This window comes from Pezoporus wallicus, unplaced genomic scaffold, assembly GCF_028554395.1.
Source record: "Pezoporus wallicus isolate ANWC-B61680 ecotype Strahan unplaced genomic scaffold, APGP_CSIRO_Pwel_v1 contig_6566, whole genome shotgun sequence".
NCBI classification, from domain to species: Eukaryota; Metazoa; Chordata; class Aves; order Psittaciformes; family Psittacidae; genus Pezoporus; species Pezoporus wallicus.
The window spans coordinates 2,977,854-2,999,242 of record NW_026638763.1 but is presented as its reverse complement, the minus strand read 5'-3'; the positions used below and the strand labels follow the sequence as shown (position 1 = coordinate 2,999,242).

The window sequence follows — 21,389 nt, the reverse complement described above, 5'->3', positions numbered from 1 at the left end:
GTTGGCTTTTTAAGACCTCTTCCTTAACTTTTCCCTCAGGTCTGCTGCTTTATTGCTTCATATATGTATTAGAGAGTCTCTTGTACTTCTGCTACCGTGGAAAAAAAGTGTATAAGCAAGTCACTCTCTCAAAGCAAAATCCCCAGGCCAGGAAAGCTTCACGGCTTTGTATTCCAGATCCTGTATTCAAACGAAATCATGCAGCCCCTACAAAGGTGGTACTAAAAATCCACAGCCAAGATCTCAAGAGCCACAGGCTCTTAAACTACAATAGGTATTCGCCTTCTTAGTCTCCGTGATTACAAGCATCCACTCTGACAGCACAAACTCCGGCAGGTATTGAACTCATATAACCAAGTCTAATAAGAAAACAGCTTTCCCCAGTTGTAATGCCAAGGCAGGAGTTGTCACATAATACGTGTCAGAAAGAGACTTCTGGGGCTGGCTGGCTAGCACCACATCTAGTGAGCCCAGTGCCAGGACAGATGCTTCACCAGACTCAGCATTTCAGATGCACAGCAGGTCTTGGCCACACTGCAATAGATCCTGTCATACACCTTGAAACAGAAGAGGGGCCCAGTTCATTCTGACCCACTTCAGGTATATCTGCAATTGCTGGGAGCAAGGTTAAAATAGGGTTTGGGGTTTCACTTGGCATTGCTTTCTTAACAGGTATTCATTCTCCTTGCCTTCAGCATTGGTGTCATTGGCTTTAAGCCATCAGTCTTTAGCTTTACAAGTACAGAATTAGGTAGATGCTAGAACAGCTGGTACTTTTAACTCCATCAGAGTAGGGCAGCAGTTTTCCACAAGCATGAAACTTCTTAATTGGATGCCTCAGCATTATGAAATGTGACCTTGTAGGTCTATCACCGTGTGGTCCTTGAATGAGTGACAAAACACGTACCTAACACCATCAATCTGTCATTTAAGATGCCAAATCCAAACTTCAGATGCTAATCCGTCAGTGTAAGAATTCATCAGATCCAGCCTACTTCAGGTGCCTACCAGAATTATCCTGTGTCTGTTCAAAAGGCGATGCAGCAATCCTAACCATGGCCTACAAAGTTTTGCCAGTGGAAGATGCCTTTTACCACAGCATACTTATAACCACAGCCACGGTAAATCAAGAGCTGATACACTCGTGCATTCACAAAGAGTTGTCTACCTCTCTAATTAATCTCAGAGCCACCATAGTTCCCAATACATCAAAAATAAATCCTCTGTGAATCCAACGGGATTAATCACATGCTTCAAGTGATGCATGTTTTTAAATCTGATTCATGCTAACACGGACTGAAAGACCTGCTCTATTAGCTATCAGTCCTATAGAAGGCTGGGCTGTTTCTAAAGAAGATACCATATAGTAATTAACTGAAACCCTGAACTTCCACCTTCTGGTGCAATTTACCCTGTAATTTCCATTCCAGACTACACAAAAAGCGTGTTTGCTTTGCTAATATAAGCATCTAGCCAAGCAATTCCTTTGCTCAGGGTTCAGACAAACCTGCTTTGGTCCAGATAAGCCCAGTTATCTGTAGCAAGCTATCCCTCAGCATACCAAAGCCATCTATTAAACCACAGTAGCTCAGTTACTGTTACCTTGATGCTCAACAACCTCGTAGCAGCCCTTGAGAAACTCCAGTGATCAGCAGACAAATTGCAAAACTCCCATCTGCCTTTCAAAGTCTTCACCACTTTGCAAGCTGTCAAAATTCTTGTCATCTTGAAAGTTGCTGATGGGCAGCTGAAGTTTACAGAAGATGAGACAAAACAACAGTCTGCTTGTAGGTATTTCTTCAGGGTTTGGTGCAGACAATACACTCTTGCAGCTCACATGAGAAGAGGACAGAGACACAGAGAGTGTCGTGGACTGACTGTACAGAGCTGCCCAACACCTTCCCATTTATTCTGCCATCAAACACCTCTGGTGCAGCCCCACCTCCTCCCGCCCCTCAGAGAGGGGCTTGCTTAGACACCCTTGCAACACGTTCTTCAGGCTGGTCTCTAAGCACTGCTGCAGGGGTTGTATCATAGGCCAGGCTTGCTGGAAGACGGCAAAACCTGCTGGAGAAATCACAGCTACAGCAGTGAAGACAGTTCTCACTCTGAAATAAACACTTTATGTTTCAGGAAGAGACAACAGCACCACTTGTTCTCCTCACAGCACATGGTCTGAGGAAATTAAGAGTCTGTTCATAGTGTGCTTTTGAGTGCTCTTCAATGTGCGATCTGGGGTCTGCATATTAGCTAGTTGGACAGCCTGAGGCTGCTGCAAGCTATTTGTACTAAAGGAAGTACAAATGCCACCAAATTCTGTGGAAAGCCATAGTCTTTTATTCTGTTTGGAGAACAGACAGGCACCAGCCCTAGCACAGGTCCCTTTCTGCCCCTTCCCAAAGAAATGAAAAGCACATCACCACGAAAAATAAATGGCTACAAGAGAAAAACCTCTTCTTGGTAAATTTCAATGGACAGCAGCTGAAATAAGGTGAAGTTTTCCATATGCTTTCCCCTGATTGACTACAGACCTTTGTGACTATCACTTCTGAAAACAGGACACCTAAACTATAAGAAACATGTTGCTCATTATCCAGACATGAAAACGCCTAATGAAGGCAAAAGCTTTGGGAGAAACATGTACATTACTGATACTCTTCAAGAACAAAAACTGGTGAGGCCTGTTTTGAAACCCAGGGGATTAAAACTTCAATTCACTCAGACACAGGAGGAAAAAGAAAGCAAACCAAGAGATATAAGCTTTTTTGCAGCTGGACACATACTGTTGTAAAGGATTTAGTTGACCTTTTCTAATCATTGACAATAATAATCAGGACTTCTTTGTACACAGTGGTTTGAGATTAGTCAAAATTCATGCCAGCATCACATACAAATATTTCCTGCACAGCTCATTCTAGCACCAGGTTGAACAGTCATGCACACAGTAAGACAAATAAGAGAGGGCAGTGGGGTTGGGTACTCTCTGGTACACGGACAGCTTACTGGAAACTTGAATGAGAAAGACACATGGGAAAGCCCCGAATCCAGGTGACTGAAAGAGACACAGGGTGGAAGACAGACTGGGTGTGGAGGAGCTCACTGCTTTAATATGAGCTTTCCATGTGTGCAGAGCTGGGAGAAGCAAGTCCACAATGTTCTCTGGTAACCTGAGTGCAGTTTAGAAAAGACAGAACTGTTTTTCCTACAAGAAGATACCTGACAATCATTCTGATTCATAGAAGGAGCTCGAGACACGCAGATTCTGCTTTTTGCAACAACAACAAAATACAGAGAACTGGGAAATGGGGGTTGGTTTGGGTTTTTAGCTCTATTTGTTTGGGTCCAGCCTGTAGAGATCCAGGTTGGAGATACACACAGGAGACAGAAGGTACAGAAAGCAAAGCCATGCTTACAGGCAAATGGATGGCAAAGACCTGTATCTTGTACTGGAAAGGTCATCTGAATATACAAGCACACGTGCATTCACACATGCAATTCAGCAGCCAGCTTTCTTCCAAAGTCACATTTCACATTCGGTTAGCTTTACACCACCAGGAATGTCAGACACAGCATTTGGAAGGTTACAAACGCTACCCTTTGTTATGGCCATACTGAAGGGCAAATTCTGCACTCCATTTTACTCTTTGCCAACATGAGGCAGTTATTTTGGCCCTGGGCATAGATGTGCTTGAACTAGAACCAATTCACACTGGCAGTTTTAGCACCCTAACTGCTAATTCCCAACTATCCTCTCTCCACCACCTGAGTTTCAGTGTGGCTACACAAGGAGACAGATCCAGCTTAAAACAAACCCTTGCCTTCTGCCACTAGGCCATTCACGAACATAAGGAGCGAGGGGAAGAAGAGCCATGCCTTTTGGCAGAGCAGCATCTTTTGCCAGGTGAAAAGAGCTGCATAACCACATAATGAACTGGCTTCAGTTATGGATCTGGAATACATACATAGACATATATGTTAAGGACAAAATGCTATATGGGGAATAATAGGCAAAAAATGCTTTCCTCTCCACTGCAAGGATGCCTCACTGACAACTGCTATAGATTTGACACTGCTGTCTTCCCTTTCATTCACCCACGTTTTATTATCAAAATTAAGCCCACCTCAGACCTTCTGAGATTAGCAAGGTTATCCTTCCAGTCCATGAACCACCTTCCCTTTTAAAGCCTCCACCATTACAGAGGAACTTCCCTCTGCCAGCAAATCAAGCTATTTGTCTCACTGCGAACATGCTAAAAAGAGGTGATGAACTGTTGACTCTAAGGCCAGGAAAATATACCAGGTATTCCTGAGAGAAGCCCCAGTTCACAAAAACCTGTCAACATACAAACAAGCCTTCTGTGGTTTGGGCAGATCTTATGTATGTGCTTTGCTTAACACAAAGACCAGAAGAGGCAGAATCACTTATTCCTTTCACTTTCGCTCTATAAACTCAGCCTTAGTTTTGGAATTCCTCGCTTGCTGCAGGGAATCAATAAGGAAAACGGAACCAACCATAGAAGAGTGGAAAAAGGAGAGCAGCAACCAAATGGTTTTATGGAGGTGCAACCATGCTGCCTGAGCTTAAAACCTGCCTGCCAGTACATGACTTGCAATTGTATCACCCCTTCAGGAAAGGAAGTTTGGGCAGGGCTCCGGAAGAAGGATTCTCATCAGAGAAATCAGGAACGTAAAGCCACAAAGGCAGAAGAGTCACTCTTCTGTGAACTGTAAGACCAATTCAAACAGTGGAGGGGGAACTATTCACAATTCAGGCTTCCTTAACAGGGTCTTCACTTGGCATAGGTGTTTAGAAAAAGGCAAACTACCTTTTGTTTCATATTCATTTACACTATATCCTACACAGATAGGAAGTAGGACAAGGACAGCAAAGTGCTCATTAAAATGAGGAGCTTTTTCTTACTGTTTACAAGTAAAAAAACACCAGGAATTAAATTTGTCACACAGTCCCACTGAACTGTAAAGATCAAACAAAATCAGTGGTCTATGGCTTTGCAAATCCCCAGGGCCAAGAGATCCAAAGCAAGCTAAGTGCCTACATTTCAGAGGCTTAAAACAAACTGCAAACTGCTTGATCTTCAGAAGTGCTCAGAGCACTTGCGGCCCTGCTTAGGTGCCACAGGACTGCTACTCCAGAAGAGAAGCTTGGAAGACCAGAGATCAGGGCCAATTTGTGGGCATAGTGGCCCAGATTCATGATAGTGCAAGACCAAAGTAACTGCCTCCAGCTCAGTGGAGCTCCAGAGGCTAAAATCTCTCCTGGACTGGGATCAGTGTAACAAGCAGTCCATGTGAATTGCTTGGACTCTCCTTCTTGTGAGATCAGAGAGGAGTTTTTTTCCCCCTTTAAGTGTCCTTCAGATGCTTTCAGAAATCACTCCTGCCATCTGTCAGGTTCTGTCCTGCCCCAACTAAAACATATTTAACACATTTCAAAAATATTGAGTGGAAAAGCAGAATAGTTGAAGGTGGCAGCACAACAGAAATCCTCTGCTGCCACAGGGAATAAGATAAATGCTCTTCTCCATCCCTACAGCTAGGAGAAAAGCCCTCAGTGATTTGGAAACCCTGCCTTTAAGGCAAGCTCCACGTGCTTTCCAAGGAACTTTCAGGAAGAGTTTGGGAAGTACCTGAAAAATATTAAGATTTGCTATGTATTTTCTAACCAGGTGTTAGTTTATCAAGCAATATCACTGCAATGGATACAGGAATAGGTTTGAGCCAGATAACAATTTCTGTTCTTAGCACATGGCTAACAACTCCACTACCTCAGAGACCACAACTTAGTCTTTTTGCAGTATGTAGGGGGGACTAAACTAAAGTTCTCTTTTTCACATGCAAATGAACTAACAGCATCCAGGCTTCCCCATCACTTGACCCTCTTGGGTTGCTCCAAGACAGAAAGCAAGCTCAGGTACACTTTCAGATGGGCGGCTTTGAGCCAATCTCAGATTAAATGAAGCATTTCAAACAAAACTCACAATGTCTAGGAAACACAGTAATTGCAACGTAAAGTGCAACAAGCCAAGGATTCCAAAACTAAGGCTGATCTTCGCTTGAGTGTATAGCAGGAAAATGAAAGGAATAAGAATCAAGTGGAGATCTTGCCCTTTGGCTCTCCTTAATTCTGTTATTTAAGCCACAGCCAGAACAGGTGGTTTTTTTCTATACAGTTTGTTCTATTTTAGAGGAGGTCTGGGGGAAAGGGTATTTTAAATTTTAATGGGAGAGGTTCATAGCAGATCTTTAGATTGGGGTGCTGCATTTTGACTCACCCTTAGCAACTCTCATGACCGTGACAGGAATGATTGAACATAAACTCACATGATTTATTTTTTAGATGGAAACAATTCCAAGTGACAAGGCAAGAAGAAGTAAGAAGTAAAAATAGACTGCTCCTAGCTGCCCACTGTGTCTTTATAGGTGTGCTCCTGCTTGAAGCTTGTTTCCATCCAACTCAGTGCCTTTCTGAGATGTAAACTCCCCTTTCCTCTCTGGTCCCTAATCCTTTCTACTACCGAGTCCTGGCTTTTTAATCTCTGCCTCCTTACACAGTTTCTCTGCATGAATACCATTCTCCCAGCTCCGTGATGGGACTTCTCCTGCCAATCACACTTCATGGGTCCTGAAAGCTGCTTTCTCTTGAGCACACTTCCAAAGGAAAAAAAAAAAAAAAAAAAAAAAATCACCCTTCCCATCTACAGAAGTTCAGTTTCCCCCATTAGTACTCATTTACAGGAACGGAACAAAAATAAGAGTGAACAAACCATTTGTTGCACATTTTATAATATATATTTTTATATATACATCTGTGTGGTAGTGGCAGGCATTTCTCCTGTAATTCCCTGAAAATCTCATTTATCAATATGTAACACATCAGCTTGATGGGGCAGCTGGTGTCTTACCTTACAAATAGGTCTGCTGACTTCACCAGGAACTGTTCTCCATTTTGCAAGCATGATATCAGACAACCATAAGACTTTAAATGCAGGTTCAGATGTCTCAGGGAAGCACACTCTACATTCATCCACAAGTGAACTGTTTCCTTATGCCAACCATTTTACTTTGCAAGAGTGTCACAAATCCTGCTCTTTTCAGTTCCAAGTGATGTTGACAAAGGCCCTCCTCTTGAAGATCAGCACCTCTTGAATAACACAGTGGAGTTAAAATTATTAGGAAGAGTACGTGGCAAGTATCACCTCACAGCCACCAGAATGATGGCAAGTTCATATCAGATCAGTCACAGCATCAGATGTTAACCTTTTGGGGCCTTTTTATGTCTTCACACTCCTTTATTTATCCTCTGTATCTACTGAACAAAGAATATAAGGACAGTTTTATCTGCTTCCAAAGACAATATTGATAGCTGTAATTGGATTATATAAATAAGCCTGAAAAGCAGAATCAATTCTTGTCTTTAAACCTTTTCTCTTTGGTTTTCATATACTTTTCTTTTTTCCTGCAAGGCCAGATTATGACTGCCATGTCTGCTAATAGAAACAGTAAAAATCCTACCAAACCTTAACCATTTTCTGCAGAAGGCAATAATCAATATGAAAACCAGCATGAAACCTGGTTTTAATAACACAACAAGACTACAGTCTTAAATCCCAGCCCTGCAGTCCTTGCTCACTGAAAACATCATGTCTGGGTGAAGGAGACCTCAAAGAACTGAGCCCTAAGCCAACAATAAGAATCAATGGACAACACAACGTGCAAGTGTGCTTTGAACAAGATGTGCTAAACTACATTCATACTGTAACTATAACTTGAAACATCTTCCTAATTCTGACTGAATGTCACTTTTGTTTGGGAGTCCAAACCAACCAAAAAGTATAAAGACATGTTTTAAACAGAGTTGCTCAAAATCTCACTTTATGACATACTCCAAGCAGTTACTGGAACTACTGATTGGGTTTTTTAGAGAAACATGTTTTTCCTCTTTTAAATCAAATTTTTCCCTCTTTTTCATTATTTTTTTCCTTCTTTTTTTGTGTGTTTTCAAAGCACAAACTGAAAAGTGAATTTTGGTTAAAAACAAAAAAAAAAAAAAAATGAAGACTTTCTTTTCAGGACTTTAATTAAAATGTCAAAAAGCATCAGACTCAAACTGAGATGTAATTTTGCCTTTCTTCACAAATATTAGTTCAGTCTGTCTGACAACTAATAGTAATTGAGTTCTGCAAGGCAAATCCTCAGTTGTGGAAACAGACCCTCATGCCCAATGCTCAGTTTTATGAAGTTAAGGAAATATGCCTGAAAACAAAGCATCCAGGGGTGGTTGCAAGTACCAAAGGGATTCAGGATGCGGAAGGGTTAACCATCAACCAACAGGCCCTGTGAAAAAGTTTCAGTTCACACCTTATGCGAGAGTTTGAAAAGTTAATAAAGGCTTTTCATCTTATAACATGAAAAAAGTACTGTAACAAAAGAAAATCTCAAACCAAGGCCATGTGAAAGAGAGTTAACAAAAAGGGCAAATTTCTTATTGATTCTGAATTGCCTATCTTTGCACATCTCTTCTTTTACATATCTTGTGTATAAGCAGTAACCAAGACCGCCTTTTGACTAATAAAGTTTCTATAATGCTTGACAAGACTTATGTATCTATTCCCAGGTCGCAGAAAATCCATTTTCAAGAAGATTAAAGCTTTTCCTTAAAGCTTGAGCAGCCCAGGGTATACTCATTTGCTGTCTGGGACACAGAGCCCATGCTTCACCCAAACTTGACAAAGATAAGGCCCTTATCTTCAGCAAGAGAAAAAAGAATCAATGTCTTGAAAATGGGTCAAATTCCATTGCCACTGGGATTATCAGTTCCTCTTAGTTCAGCTGACTTGGAAGAAATAAGAGAGAACCCTTGCAATTACTGAAAGACACTGATGTTATTCCAAAAGGCCAATTTCTGAAACCCCTTAGGTAGCTAAAACTGAATGCTGCCAGAAGAGCATTGCCTGAGGGGTAATAATGACTATACAAAGTGCAGTTTGCTCCCAGTGACACAACTGAACACCACACCTCAGACACGAGTCTTATGTCCATGCTGATGCAACCAAGGGAAACGGGGCCAGGAATCTTAGAGCTGCCAGATAGGAGTCTGCATTGTCTGACTTCAGTCCAGAGCTCAACTCTATTTACTGGAAGATGTTTGGAGGCAGCAAGACTTCTCATTCCCTGACATTTTCTAAGAAGACATCTTTACAAATAGGGGCCAGGATTAGGAGTCATACCTTTTCCCTTGTGATTCCAGAGGCTCAGGCATTCCGCTGGCTTGTTCCCATGGAACACTAAAAAGGCCAAACTGGCTTTATGAAATAAAAACAAATCAAAAGGGCTACACAAACACTGGCTCCCCCATGCTGCACATTCTTTACACAGTTTAAGAATAACATGACCTTACAATGCAAGATTAGCTACATTTGCTCAGGATTCATGTTCCACCCGCTGCCTTCTGTGGCCATCCTGTCATGGGTGAATATTTGATAGGTTATCATAGCCCAGTGTGTTTGTTGTAGCAAAGGAAAACAAAATTGACTCGCCCTTGATTAGATGATAAGTAAATAAGCTTTTCCTAGAATGAAGGCTACAACAGAAACTGCCCCTAAACTGCTAATTTATGCACATAAAACTGCAGATGTGCATTTGCACAGGCACATACTGTGTTCACTGGACAGTTTGGTCATTTTAATTTGACTTGATAGTCCCTTCCTCCCCACCCCCCCCAAGCGCAATATAAGTTTGCTAAAATTAAAACTTCTATGACCAAATTGTTTTCATGGACATTTTGACCTGGGACAGACCATTTGGTCCAGCCTTCATGGTGGACATCTACAGAGGATTTTGGCCAGACGCACCACACACCACCCTGTGATCTCAGATCTATGACTAGGGTGACCCAAAAGGAAAGTAAGGAAATGAGTAGAGAGATAAAACATCCATCATAAGATGGTAAGCACCAGATCAGAAGGGTATGTTATAGACCTATATATTTCCTAGAACAACAGGTCATCACAGGTAGGCACTATGGAATATGATTCACAGTAACTTCTACCCATTCCCCAGACTATAAAACAGCCCAAATAAAAACAGAGTTCTTGTTCCTAGCACATTATTGGGTCAGGCCTAAAGCTAGGCTCATTCCAAGGAGAAAAGCAGCTCCACTGCAGTAGTGGAGCACAAGATGAGTCCTGATGATTAGCTTCTGAGCTAGTACCTTCAGGATTTCTGGACAGTAAGCCTTATTCAATCAAGCTTGTTCTGAACAAGAAATAGTCTAATAATTATGTGCTCTAACATTTTTTTTTACTACAACAGATGTCATATCCAGTGACAAGACACATAGGAATGGCTCAAAGCTGCACCAGGGGAGGTTCAGACTTGACATTTCGATGTATTGCTTTACTGAGAGAGTGGTCAAACACTGGCACAGGCTTACTAAAGGGGTGATTGATGCCGCAGCCCGTCAGTGTTTAAGAGGCATTTGGACAATGCCCTTCATACCCTGCTTTAACTTTTGGTCAGGCAGTTGGACTGGATGCTTACAGCAAGTCCCTTCCAACTTAAGTATTCTATATGAGAAGACACAGAAAGTGTTCCACACAAAGGTCCTTCCCTAACTTCAAGTGAATAAAAGTGATTTAATATTCCCTTTGGAATAAATATGTTTATTCTTTGAAAAGGAAATACATCACATTTCTCCCCATGCTAGCTTCTTACCCTTTGGCACACATCTATGAAGGGCTGGATATCCCTGGTTTTGGTGGGAGGGGGCCTTAACATTTCATAAGAGCTATTTAACATGGCCTTGGCCTCTCACCATAAATCCAGCATCCCTGGTCAATCAGCATTTTCCTTGTTGCTTCATGCCTGGAGCTCCAGATTGGAAGGACCTGCAAACCTTGTTTGTCTTTTTATTTCTTTTTATAACCTTCCTGTGGTTACCCTGGGGAAAAAAAAAGACAAAAGTTTTGGCTCTTGTACACTGGGCTATGCACAGAAGCATTTCATTGAACCTACAGATTAAGCAGACAACATGCCTGAGGATGAAGATCTCTCTTCAAATAGCACAACAAATTCTTGCTATATAGATCTGCAATGTCATTTGATTGGGAAGTAGGAGACGGGACACAATTTTGACTGACTGAAAAACATTTTAGGGCAGGAAAGCAAAGATGTTTGAAGAAGTAATTGATGCTGTCAGGTTGTGTTCAGGACTTTAACCCCGCAACTCCAAAACTGTCTATTCAGCTAGTTTTCTTATAATAGCAAAGAAAGTTAATTATAAGACAATGACCACTGATACAGTTTTATGCCCAGCAATATACATTGCTGTACTTCAACAAATACAGCTCTTCACACCAGTAAAACCCCCAGAAACAGGTTCTTGCCCACAAAGACCAGCTGGCTTAAAGAGAGTCTGTGCTTTGGATCAGGGGCTTTTATCACACACAACCCTGGCAGAAATGAGTGGGACCACTAATGTAGGCCTTGAGTGAAGTTAAGATGCCCTTTCCCTGAAGATACTCTGTATTGTACTGTTCTCATCACTCATTTCACCCTGACACCTACCGGTGTTCAGCAGGGTTTAAATTAACCAACCCATGGGAGGAAAACACTAAACACAGGTTTTACTGTACAAATAGCTGACTTCATGAACAGATGTGATTAAGCTATTACCAGATTTTTGGTAAAATGAGCAATCAAATTTAAAGGAGAATAGTATAAAGGCAGCTTATTCACTTGCCAGTACTGATTAAATAAGTTAAATACTCAGGTTTCCATCTTTATCCACTGCCATAAACAAACCAAAATAAATTCTAGTCACCTATTCCCACTTCCCATGGATTCCATCATGCTACAATCCATTATAACCAAAGCAATCATAAACTACCACATCCAGTGCAATGAAATCGCATTAAAGTGATGAAATTTCATGACAGTTAATTATAACTGGAAAGTTTTCATTTCATTACTTTGATCACAGAGGTCTCAACAACAGCATGTGCTTTGGAGTTCACAGCAAAAATAAGGAGCCGGCTCATATGGGCCATGTAGTCAAGAAGAGCTTCAGTTTGTCATTTCTAACTTGAGAGAGAAAATAAGGCTTGAAAAATACAGACCCCTCAGAACTGGAAGCCCTCCAATAGAAGGTATCCATACAGTGAGGCATCCAAAATCACTGGCTGTCATCCATGGTAAGCTGACATGCTGTATCTCTGGTTCAAGCTTAGCCAAGGTTGTTCAAATATGGAACAAAAATACACTGAAGTGCTGCTTTGCCTAAACAACTGTATATTACTGCATTTACTCCCTGCCACACAGGCTTCTTGCAAGCATAAGCTCTCTATCTCAGACAACTGTCTAGAAACGGGGTCATCTTGCACAGGAGACTCTCAGGCTACAGAACAGGACCACCAAAGCTGATACATGAAAGCAGAGGCAAGGGAGGAGGTAATTATTTGCAGCATTAGCATCTGAAGTGTCACAGCATGGCTGGCACAGAAAAGAATTAAACTGAGTTCTCTAAACCAGACTCCTAGAAGTGAGAAAGCTTATCTAGAGACAGCTTTGTAAAGGAAGAGCTCAGCAATGCTTCAAGCAATGCAGAAGAGCCACAGGAAACCAGGATACAACTTGCCACTGTATGAGCCTCACACAGTGCCTCTGAGCAACACAAAGTCACAGAAACAGAAAGCACCATTTGACCTGAGCACACGGCATTTAGAAATGATATAGTGGAAAGAGCCTATCAGCTGGTAGGCAGGGTGGATGGAAATGATGGTAGGGACATCATCTGCAAAGAGTGCTTTACACAAGTTTCACTCTTTCCTGTTCAGTCAGGGAGTCAAGCCAGTCATGCACTCCTGCAATCAGATTTTATCTTTCCAGACAACCTAATTATCTCTCTGCTTCCCTTCCGCCCCTAGCAATCCCCCTGCAGCTGTGGCACACTCAGGAACGTGCTTTGAAGAATTTAGAGGCTCATTTTAGGCAGCATGGGTCTGATTTCCACCATCAACAGCACAAGAAATTGGTCTCAAGTCATGACTTCGGAAAAGTCTCCAACTCTTTATTCTGCTGATCCGCATGAAGCTCAAAACCCTTACCCACACAAATGTCTGGCTTTGCCCTAGCCCTTCTCCTCTCATCTCCCTTACTACAGCACCTCATCCTGGCAAAATACACCTTTTTGCATCAGAGTTCTGACCCCAATACATTTAATTGTGCAATCCAGCAGGTAGAACAGCAGTGCTGGTATGGTGTGAATGCTTCCAGTTGTCTGTTTATCACCACCCTCCCATCAGCTTCCTACAACAGATGGACTGTGATTTCACAGGCACAAGAAGGTTCAATAACAGGGAGGGAGAGGCAGGAAGGGCTCCTGCTTCAGTAAGAAAAAGCCATAGTACAACCCATTTTAGGCTTCTCCAGAGAGCAAGTAAAAAAAATAACTAAAAATCACTCAAGTAAAATAAGAAATTCTTTATGTTTTGACAGTCATCAGCTTTCAAACTCACCACCTAACACAAAGGGCGTTATGCACACCCTTTCCCTACCCTCCACATGCTTAAAATAGTGGGACAATACAGATGGGACATTTCCATCATATTGCTCCATGGCTGAGGAATATATAAGCATTAAAGCCACATCTGTGTCATTTACCATAAGTCTAGACAGTCCTTCACAGACAAGCCTGCGGTTGCTTTGCCTGCATTCATGAACCATTCGGAACAAGACAAGGCCAAAATAGAGGCTCATGAACTTCACGGCTCGAGCACAGTGCTGCTACTGACTAAATGCAGGAATCTGTCCTATCTCATATCCCTCACGCAGAGTTGCCTGCAAGGGCCTTGTCAATGTATCTTTAGTTGTTCAAACTGGAAGCAGTAAAATCATAGAATCAACCACGTTGGAAAAGACCTTTTAGATCATCAAGTCCAACCATTACCTAGCACTGCCAAGGCCACCACTAACCCACAGCACTTAAGGCCTCATCTACACACTGCGTGAATACTTCCAGGGACGGTCACCCCACCGCTGCCCTGGGCAGCCTGTTCCAGCACCTGAGCACACTCTCTGTGAAGCACATCAACTGATCTAGCACATGGGGTCATGAGCACACAATAACCTGCAGAGTGGCAAACATTTTCAGTGCCAAACATCTGCACCACCAAATCCAGGACACTTACTTTGGAAGGCTCCCTCCTTGTGCAAAGGATCTCCTCTTGTTTCCATTGTATACTGTTTTGAGAACTCCTTGAACAGGAAAATTAGAAAGTGAGAAATGAGGTAATTGCAGAACAGAATCCCAAAGGAAGAGTATCTTCAGTATAACATGTACACTGGTACTCTGAGCAATTAGTTTCCTTTCATCTGCATCTTGAGAGAAGTCACAAGAAAGTAACTAAGATGAAACATTATCCTTGCACAGTGGGAAGCCACAAGGTTGAGAATGTAGTGGGGAAACTGCCCCTTTGCCTTGAGCAACATCATGAATTTGCAAACTATTTCAGTCCTTAAAAGCTAAGCTTTATAAAGCCTTTCTGAAAACAAAACCGTGCCAAAATATATAACAGACAAGGAGAGCAAGAAACTGCGGCACACATGGCAAGCTCTGTTCCTGTGTTCTAGGCAGCCACCCACCAAGAGATGTCACTCTGGAGAAGAAAGCCTGCTTCTGTCTCCTGGCACTGGAGCATGGCTTGTGGCTGAGTGACAGACAGCTGTGCTGGCCCTGCACCAGCTGGGACAAGCCCTCCCTCTGAAAGCCTCAGCACATCAGCTTGATTTTTGTAGGGAAAATGAAAGCATGTAGAGTTACGGACACATTTGAGGCATGAAACAGTGCTCAGCTTCACTCCAAGAAGTGCCCAGCTGCATATGGGGGATATCAGACATTGGAATTGTTTGCAAAGGGCCATTCTGAATATCTGAACCATGAGAAAGAGTTCAGCAAAGGTTCACAGCTTAATAGCCGCTGAGATATTCAACAGGAAACAGAAATCTGTAGGAAAGGAGGTTGATTAGGTGGCATTACACATTTATAAGGGACAAGTATCACAGAATCACAGAATGGTGTGGATTGGAAGTGACATTAAAGCTCATCCACTTCCAATCCTCCGCCCAGGGCAGGGACACCTTCCACTAGAGCAGGTTGCTCCAAGCCCCATCCAACCTGGCCTTGAACACTGCCAGGGATGGGGCAGATACAGCTTCTCTGGGCATCCTGTGCCAATGCCTCATCATCCTCATACTGAGGAATATGAAATGAATCAGCCTCTACCAAGTTTCCCTGAAGGAGATGAGAAGCTCTGAAGAAGTCCTTCCTCAGAGCCAGCCACCACACTTCTCTCTCTGGAAAGAGCCACAGAAACACAAGTCAGCCACAAGCCTTGCAGGGGCAGGGGACAAGAGTCAAAGTGAGTGAACTCAGTGGGTAATCCAGATGCAGGGGTCTGATGGCACATACTTCCTGACCAGGACAAACCTATTACCATAAAGGTAGAGGCAGAGAATGAATATCAAGATACTGGCAGAGGTGCCAAAGCATTGCCAGATCAGAACAGACCTTGCGATGCTGCCTGGGTGTCTCCATTGCTGATGGTATAGATGCTTGTCCTGGGTTCAGCAGTAGCAGTCATTTTTCCCCTTCTTGGTAGCTGGTGCAGTGCTGTGTTTTGACTTTCAGCCTGGGAACAGAGCTGATAGTGATGTTTCGGTTTGGCCAAGGACTTTGTGAGCCTCATGCTCTGTCAGGGGGGAGGGGAAGCCAGGAGGAAGCAGAGACAGGACACCTGACCCAAACTGACCCAAAGAGGTATTCCATACCACAGCACGTCATGCCCAGGATGTAACTGGGAGTTAGCTGGAAGGGCTGGGAGACTGCAGGGTTGGAGGAGGTATCGGTCGGTGCTTGGTCGGGGCTGGGGGGGTAAGTTATCGGTCGGCTGGTGGTGAGGTGTTGTATTCTCTTCCCTTGTTATTTCCTTTATCATTATTATCATTGGTGGTAGCAGTAGTGATTTGTGTTACACCTTAGTTACTAAACTGTTCTTATCTCAACCCGTGGGAGTTGCATTCTTTTCGATTCTCCTCTCCGTCCCTCCGAGAGCAGGGGGAGGGCAAGAAAGGGGGGGGGGAAGTGAGCGAACGAGTTACCTGACTGGGTTTAAACCACGACAATGCTCAAGACTGAAGGTCCTTTAAAAACATGACACCCAAGTTTCACCCCTCAGAAAAACCATTAGCACACTCTGAGCAATAGCAGATTCCACTAGAAGGAACGCATAATATGTACCTTCATAGGGTACCAAATGAAAAAAGAGGGTTCTTTCAGTGCCCTTCAGAGTCCTTAGATCACCTCTACAGCTTAATTTTATTGCTCAGTATCACAAAGTCCCTGGTCACTGCCACTCCAAACTGCTCACATCACTAAGCAAACAAGTCAATAGTCATGCTTGTGCACTGCTCGTCCTGTAGACATGCAAAGGTGAATGCAGGGGCAGACGGATGTCAAATACAAAGTCAGGGTGAGCAATCAGCCGTAACCCACATCATGTTTTCACCAGCAATCATATCCAGTCCTCATGCTGAACTTTAAAGACAGAATTAAGGATGCAAGTGCCCTATGCAGACTGCTTTAGTCACTGCAGCAAAGCAAAAGAAATCTGACGTCAGTCCTGTCCAGGGATCAAAGTGTATCAAAGTCTCAACAAACCCTACTGTCTTCCAGATGACCTCATCACCAAAACAGTCTTTAATCCAGCTCTCAGCAGTTTCCTGTCTGTTTTTCTTTGCTCCTGCCCACATATAGCCCTTACTGAGCTCCTCAGTTTCCAACCTCTCCCTTTCATTTGCTAAGAAAGATGGATTCCCATTGTATTGGAGTAGATCTCCTACGGTACAGAAAGAAAATGGAAGAATGTCACAGAGGATTGCTACATGCGTTTCTCCAAAGAGTTCTGGCCTGATGCTCAGAACCACTGACCTCTGCTTCTTGCAGCAGAAGCCAGCCACATGGCCCGCACTGAGCAGTATACAGCTGCCTTCCCTGGATGGCAGGCAGAGCAGGGCTCCTCCAGCTTCTTGCTTGTGGGACAGGGACATCTAGCGGCTGAGAACAAGAAGAGCAGGGTAAAGCAACAGCAACACAAGTTGCAGCTACCGTGCGACTAGGGATATGCTGGTAGCTGAAACGGGATGCAGCTGCTGCCGACACGGAGACAGATGTTGGAAACAAAACCGTTAGGCCATTAACTGCTCTACTCAGGCTAACATGCCATAAAGCAAAATATAAACCCATAGCATCAGGCACACCAGCTCTGAGGAAATCCTCCAATACCACCTTTCCTGTCTGATGCTCAGGCAGTATATCAGCAAACACATGCAGTAACACCAAATCACAGAATCATATAATCATAGAAAGGTTTGCGTTGGAAACAGCCTTAAGATCATGTAGCTCTAACCCCCTGCCACGGGCAGGGATGCCTCACACTAGACCATATTGCCCAAGGCTCTTGTCCAACCTGGCCTTGAACACTGCCAGTGATGGGGCACTTACCACTTCGTTGGGCAACCTGTGCAAGTGCCTTAGCACCCTCACAGTAAATAACTTCATCCCTATATCTAACCTGAACTTCCCCTGTTTCAGTTTGAACCTATCACCCCTTGTTCTATCACTACAGTCCCTCTCCAGGATCCTTGTAGGCCCCCTTCAGATATTGGAAAGCTGCCCCTAACATGCTCTCATAACTCCCAGAAACTGGTGGTTCAGGCACCTCCTGTACACAAGCACAGTGACAACCTGTCATGACTTAACTCCTTCACCCCTGAATGCTACTCCAGCCATTTCAGTTGATGTCTGCTAGCTTTGAAAGCCAAAGTGTCACCTTCCCCTCTTCACATCCATGACACTTCAAGACTTTACAGACATTTACAACAGCCCTCTTTAGATGTCTCTTTTCAGCCTGAGTAGTCCTAGCCTAGCTACTCAGTGCTTGCACATATGCCATTCCATACAGTTGATGACCTTTGTTTTGGCCTGATTAGTTCTACAACTTGTACCACTTCTAGCTCTGCTGTCCTGTTTGAGATCAGAACAAATACGTGAGATGCAGGTGAGCCACAGACATACATAACAGCATTCTTAGTTTTCGGCTCTTCTCCTTTCCCAGTATCAATTGACTTTCTTTTACCTTCTAGTGAGCAGGTGTTTTCACTGAATCACCCACTATGTTCCCCAAGATGTGAATGGGAATTGCTAGCTCAAAGTCTACTATGGTGTGTATACAGAGTCAATCTGTTGTTACTGAACACTTAGCTTAACCTATGACCACAATAAATGCAGGCAGGATATAGGGGAGCTGTGCCCCACACATACTATTAATATAATCAATTAGCTTAGTTCAGCTACTGTGACCAACATTGAGGCTTTGGGCTCTTCATAGAAGGTGCTAAAACAATCAATGCCACCTGCAATCATGGCTGCTGCGCATTGGAAAAAAGAATCCAATAAAATAAGAGGCTTTTTCCCTCTCCTGGATATCCTCCTAAAATGAAAAACTTTGCCATCATAATGCCAAGATATAACACTTGTTTTACGTTCCAAAAACAAGTCTGCTTAGCTTCAAATGGCACTAAGGCTTTCAATCTCTTAATATAGGTTTGAGTTTTTACTGAGAGCAAATACAGTGAGCCATGGCTCTAATAGGAAAGCACAGCAAAGTTTCTAGAATCATCCCTGGTTTATACAGAGCATTACAGCTGAAATAATACCAATATTCAAAATTATTATTTTAAAAGAGGAAACTGACACCTTTGATCTTTCATATTTCTTAGGACACTTTGGATATCCACCCTAAATACGTAATACCTTTAGCCATGCTGCTGCTGAATAAACAACATGTAAAGAGAGGCTAACAAACGGAGCTGGGAAGCTTCTCACTTCTACTCCGCACTGTCTGAAGCTTGAACACAAAGAATTCAACAGAAAAAAGAGACAAAACAAAGAGAAACTGAGAGATAAATGCCCCAGGTTTGATGACATCTTAACTGTCCAAAAAATTCCATACTGCAGCTGTTCTGTGACCATGGCAAGACACCCCTGGAGCAACTCTTCAGCAGGTAAAACCTCTCTCACTGCCCAAGTGCTTTGCTTGTACAGTTTTCCAGGAGAGCTATGCTCTGTAGAGCACTTCCACACACAGCCTCCCAAATCCCATTTTCTATTTGACAAGTCTATGAAGGACACCTTATCCTTGCTCACTGCACTCCCCTCACATAAAGCATGCACTCACAAAGGCAAAACAAGCAACCTTCACATTTATTATTATGGGATTACCATGCCAAGCCCATCTGGCCCACAGCATGGAGGCCTCTGTGCCAGGTCAATCCGACCCTGAGAGGAGGCTATGAGGAGGGGTAGATGCCAAAGCACCATTTTGGAAAGGCCACTTGCAATTCCACATGTGCATTGCCCAATGTGGGCACCTGCTGACGAGATTAGCACTAGGTGAGATTACAGACCTGATGGATGCCCATAGCCAGTGAAGGACAGTAACACCAGGAGGAAGCATCTCCTCTCAAGCAGGTGTTTCAGTTAGTCCTCAGGCAGGATGCCAAAGTCTGTAGGCAGCTGTATACCTGGCAGAGATTTGCATCCTCACTGGAATGAGGAGGGAACAGACACCCAAGCATCCTGAGGTTTTCTTCAAGAAAGACTGTGAAACATCTATTTTACCCATGTAGTCCCAGGACCAACAGACATGCTACCAGTGCAGTACAGACTACCAACAGGCAGGATCATTATGCTGTTAAAATTCAGTAAGGATCTGTCTTTCAGGGAATGCTGTGGAGCAGAAAATATTACTCTTCTCACAGGCAGAAAGATTTTGGGACATCTTTTCAACCACTGATGATGAGTCACTTCAGAATCAGGTTTTTCTAGGGCTGTGACGGGCCTGCCAGGAAGGCTACTGCACCCATTTTCTCACCATTTTCTCCATCCACTCTGATGACTGAAAAAGAGCAGACCTGCTTTAATTGTCTTTTTTTCAGCAAATCCAGCATGACCCTTTCCAGAGAAAGCAAACAAACAAGTTCCTCACCCCAAACACCCCAATGTGACACAGACTTCAATGAGAACACATGAGCAGCTTCCCTCTCAGGCTCATTTCCTTCTTTCATTCCCTGTTCTGCACAGGCAGGTTACTAAGGATGAATCATGAGTCACTTACCTGAGCTCTGGGTGACAGTCACAGGTACTTTGGATTTATCCTGGGCAGCAGCAGGTCCAACTGACCATAACCATTTAGAAAACAACATACTGAAACGAAACTGCTTGGCAACAGGCAGGATAATTTGGGAGAAGTATCTTTGTTGTTAAGTGATCTGGAAAAAGAAAAAGAGAATACAAGAGGAATCAAAGACAAAAGAAAGACTCTAAAGGTGAAATGCCTTGCGCTGGAAGTTAATACTGAACTGTGCCTGGGGGAAAGACAGCAGAGAGTATTGTTTTGACCTGCAGATGGAAGGGAAACCACAGGGCTGGGAATTTAGCCATAAGCAAAAGACCCCACATTATTTTTGCTGATGCTAGAGCTGTATAACCTTCCTCCCAGACTTGAATGCAAGGCAATGACATGATTGAAACTCTCTAAACAAGAAACAGCTGAGTGAAAAGGAACTGAAAGCAAATCCAATTGGGATTCCCTCTTTGCTGCTTGGTTGTCACCACCTCCTGCAATAATATCTTTTTTTCTTTTCTTTGAGCTCTGATTTTTACAGATTGTAATAAAGAATTGACACATGGGTAGAAAACCAGAATCCCTTATATAATACAATTGTTTCAAGCATGAATGCAGTATTCCCATGAGTGCTCTTGATCACTACCAAAAAGTAAATTCTTACAGCACCTGTTTCCCTTAAACCCACCCAGATGGATTCAGCTCCTGCAAGGGTCAGCATCACTATACTTAGACCTACCCAAGAGCTTCAAGCTCAGCCACATTCATTTGGGCTTTCCTGCAGAGCTAGAAGTACTGGGGAGCTCCAGAGCTGCACTTCAGCAAGCCAGACCCCAAGCAGGGATGTTACAACCCATCTCAGGCCTACAGGGTCAGGAAAAGGGGAGCTGGGCACAGTTACACTAAGCAGAAAGGCAGCAAGGCCTGGATCCAGAAATACAGCTCATAAGGACTACACTGCCCAGTGAATGCTGCCATGCAGCCAACATGGCTGGCTGCTCAGAGGTTCACTGCCACAGGATGACTGCAAGGAGAACCCCAACACCAGTGGAATTTGAGCAAAGCACTGCTCAGGACTGAGTTGTAGGGATCAGCCCTCACAAGGAAGACATGGCTCAGCCAACACAG

General features: G+C 43.4%; 1 protein-coding gene across 1 annotated transcript in view; it reads right to left on the bottom strand.

Moving 5' to 3' along the window:
- CPS1 (carbamoyl-phosphate synthase 1) overlaps positions 1-20,534 on the bottom strand; it is a 107,621-nt gene extending 87,087 nt beyond the window's left edge. Inside the window, exons 1-2 of the mRNA XM_057412335.1 lie at positions 20,253-20,534; positions 1,597-1,747 (exon numbers count right to left, since the gene is read on the bottom strand). Of these exons, the coding sequence (XP_057268318.1) occupies positions 1,597-1,725 (129 nt within the window). The 5' untranslated portion in view covers positions 1,726-1,747; positions 20,253-20,534. The remainder of the gene's footprint in view (positions 1-1,596; positions 1,748-20,252) is intronic.
- Between the last annotated feature and the right edge of the window lie 855 nt (positions 20,535-21,389).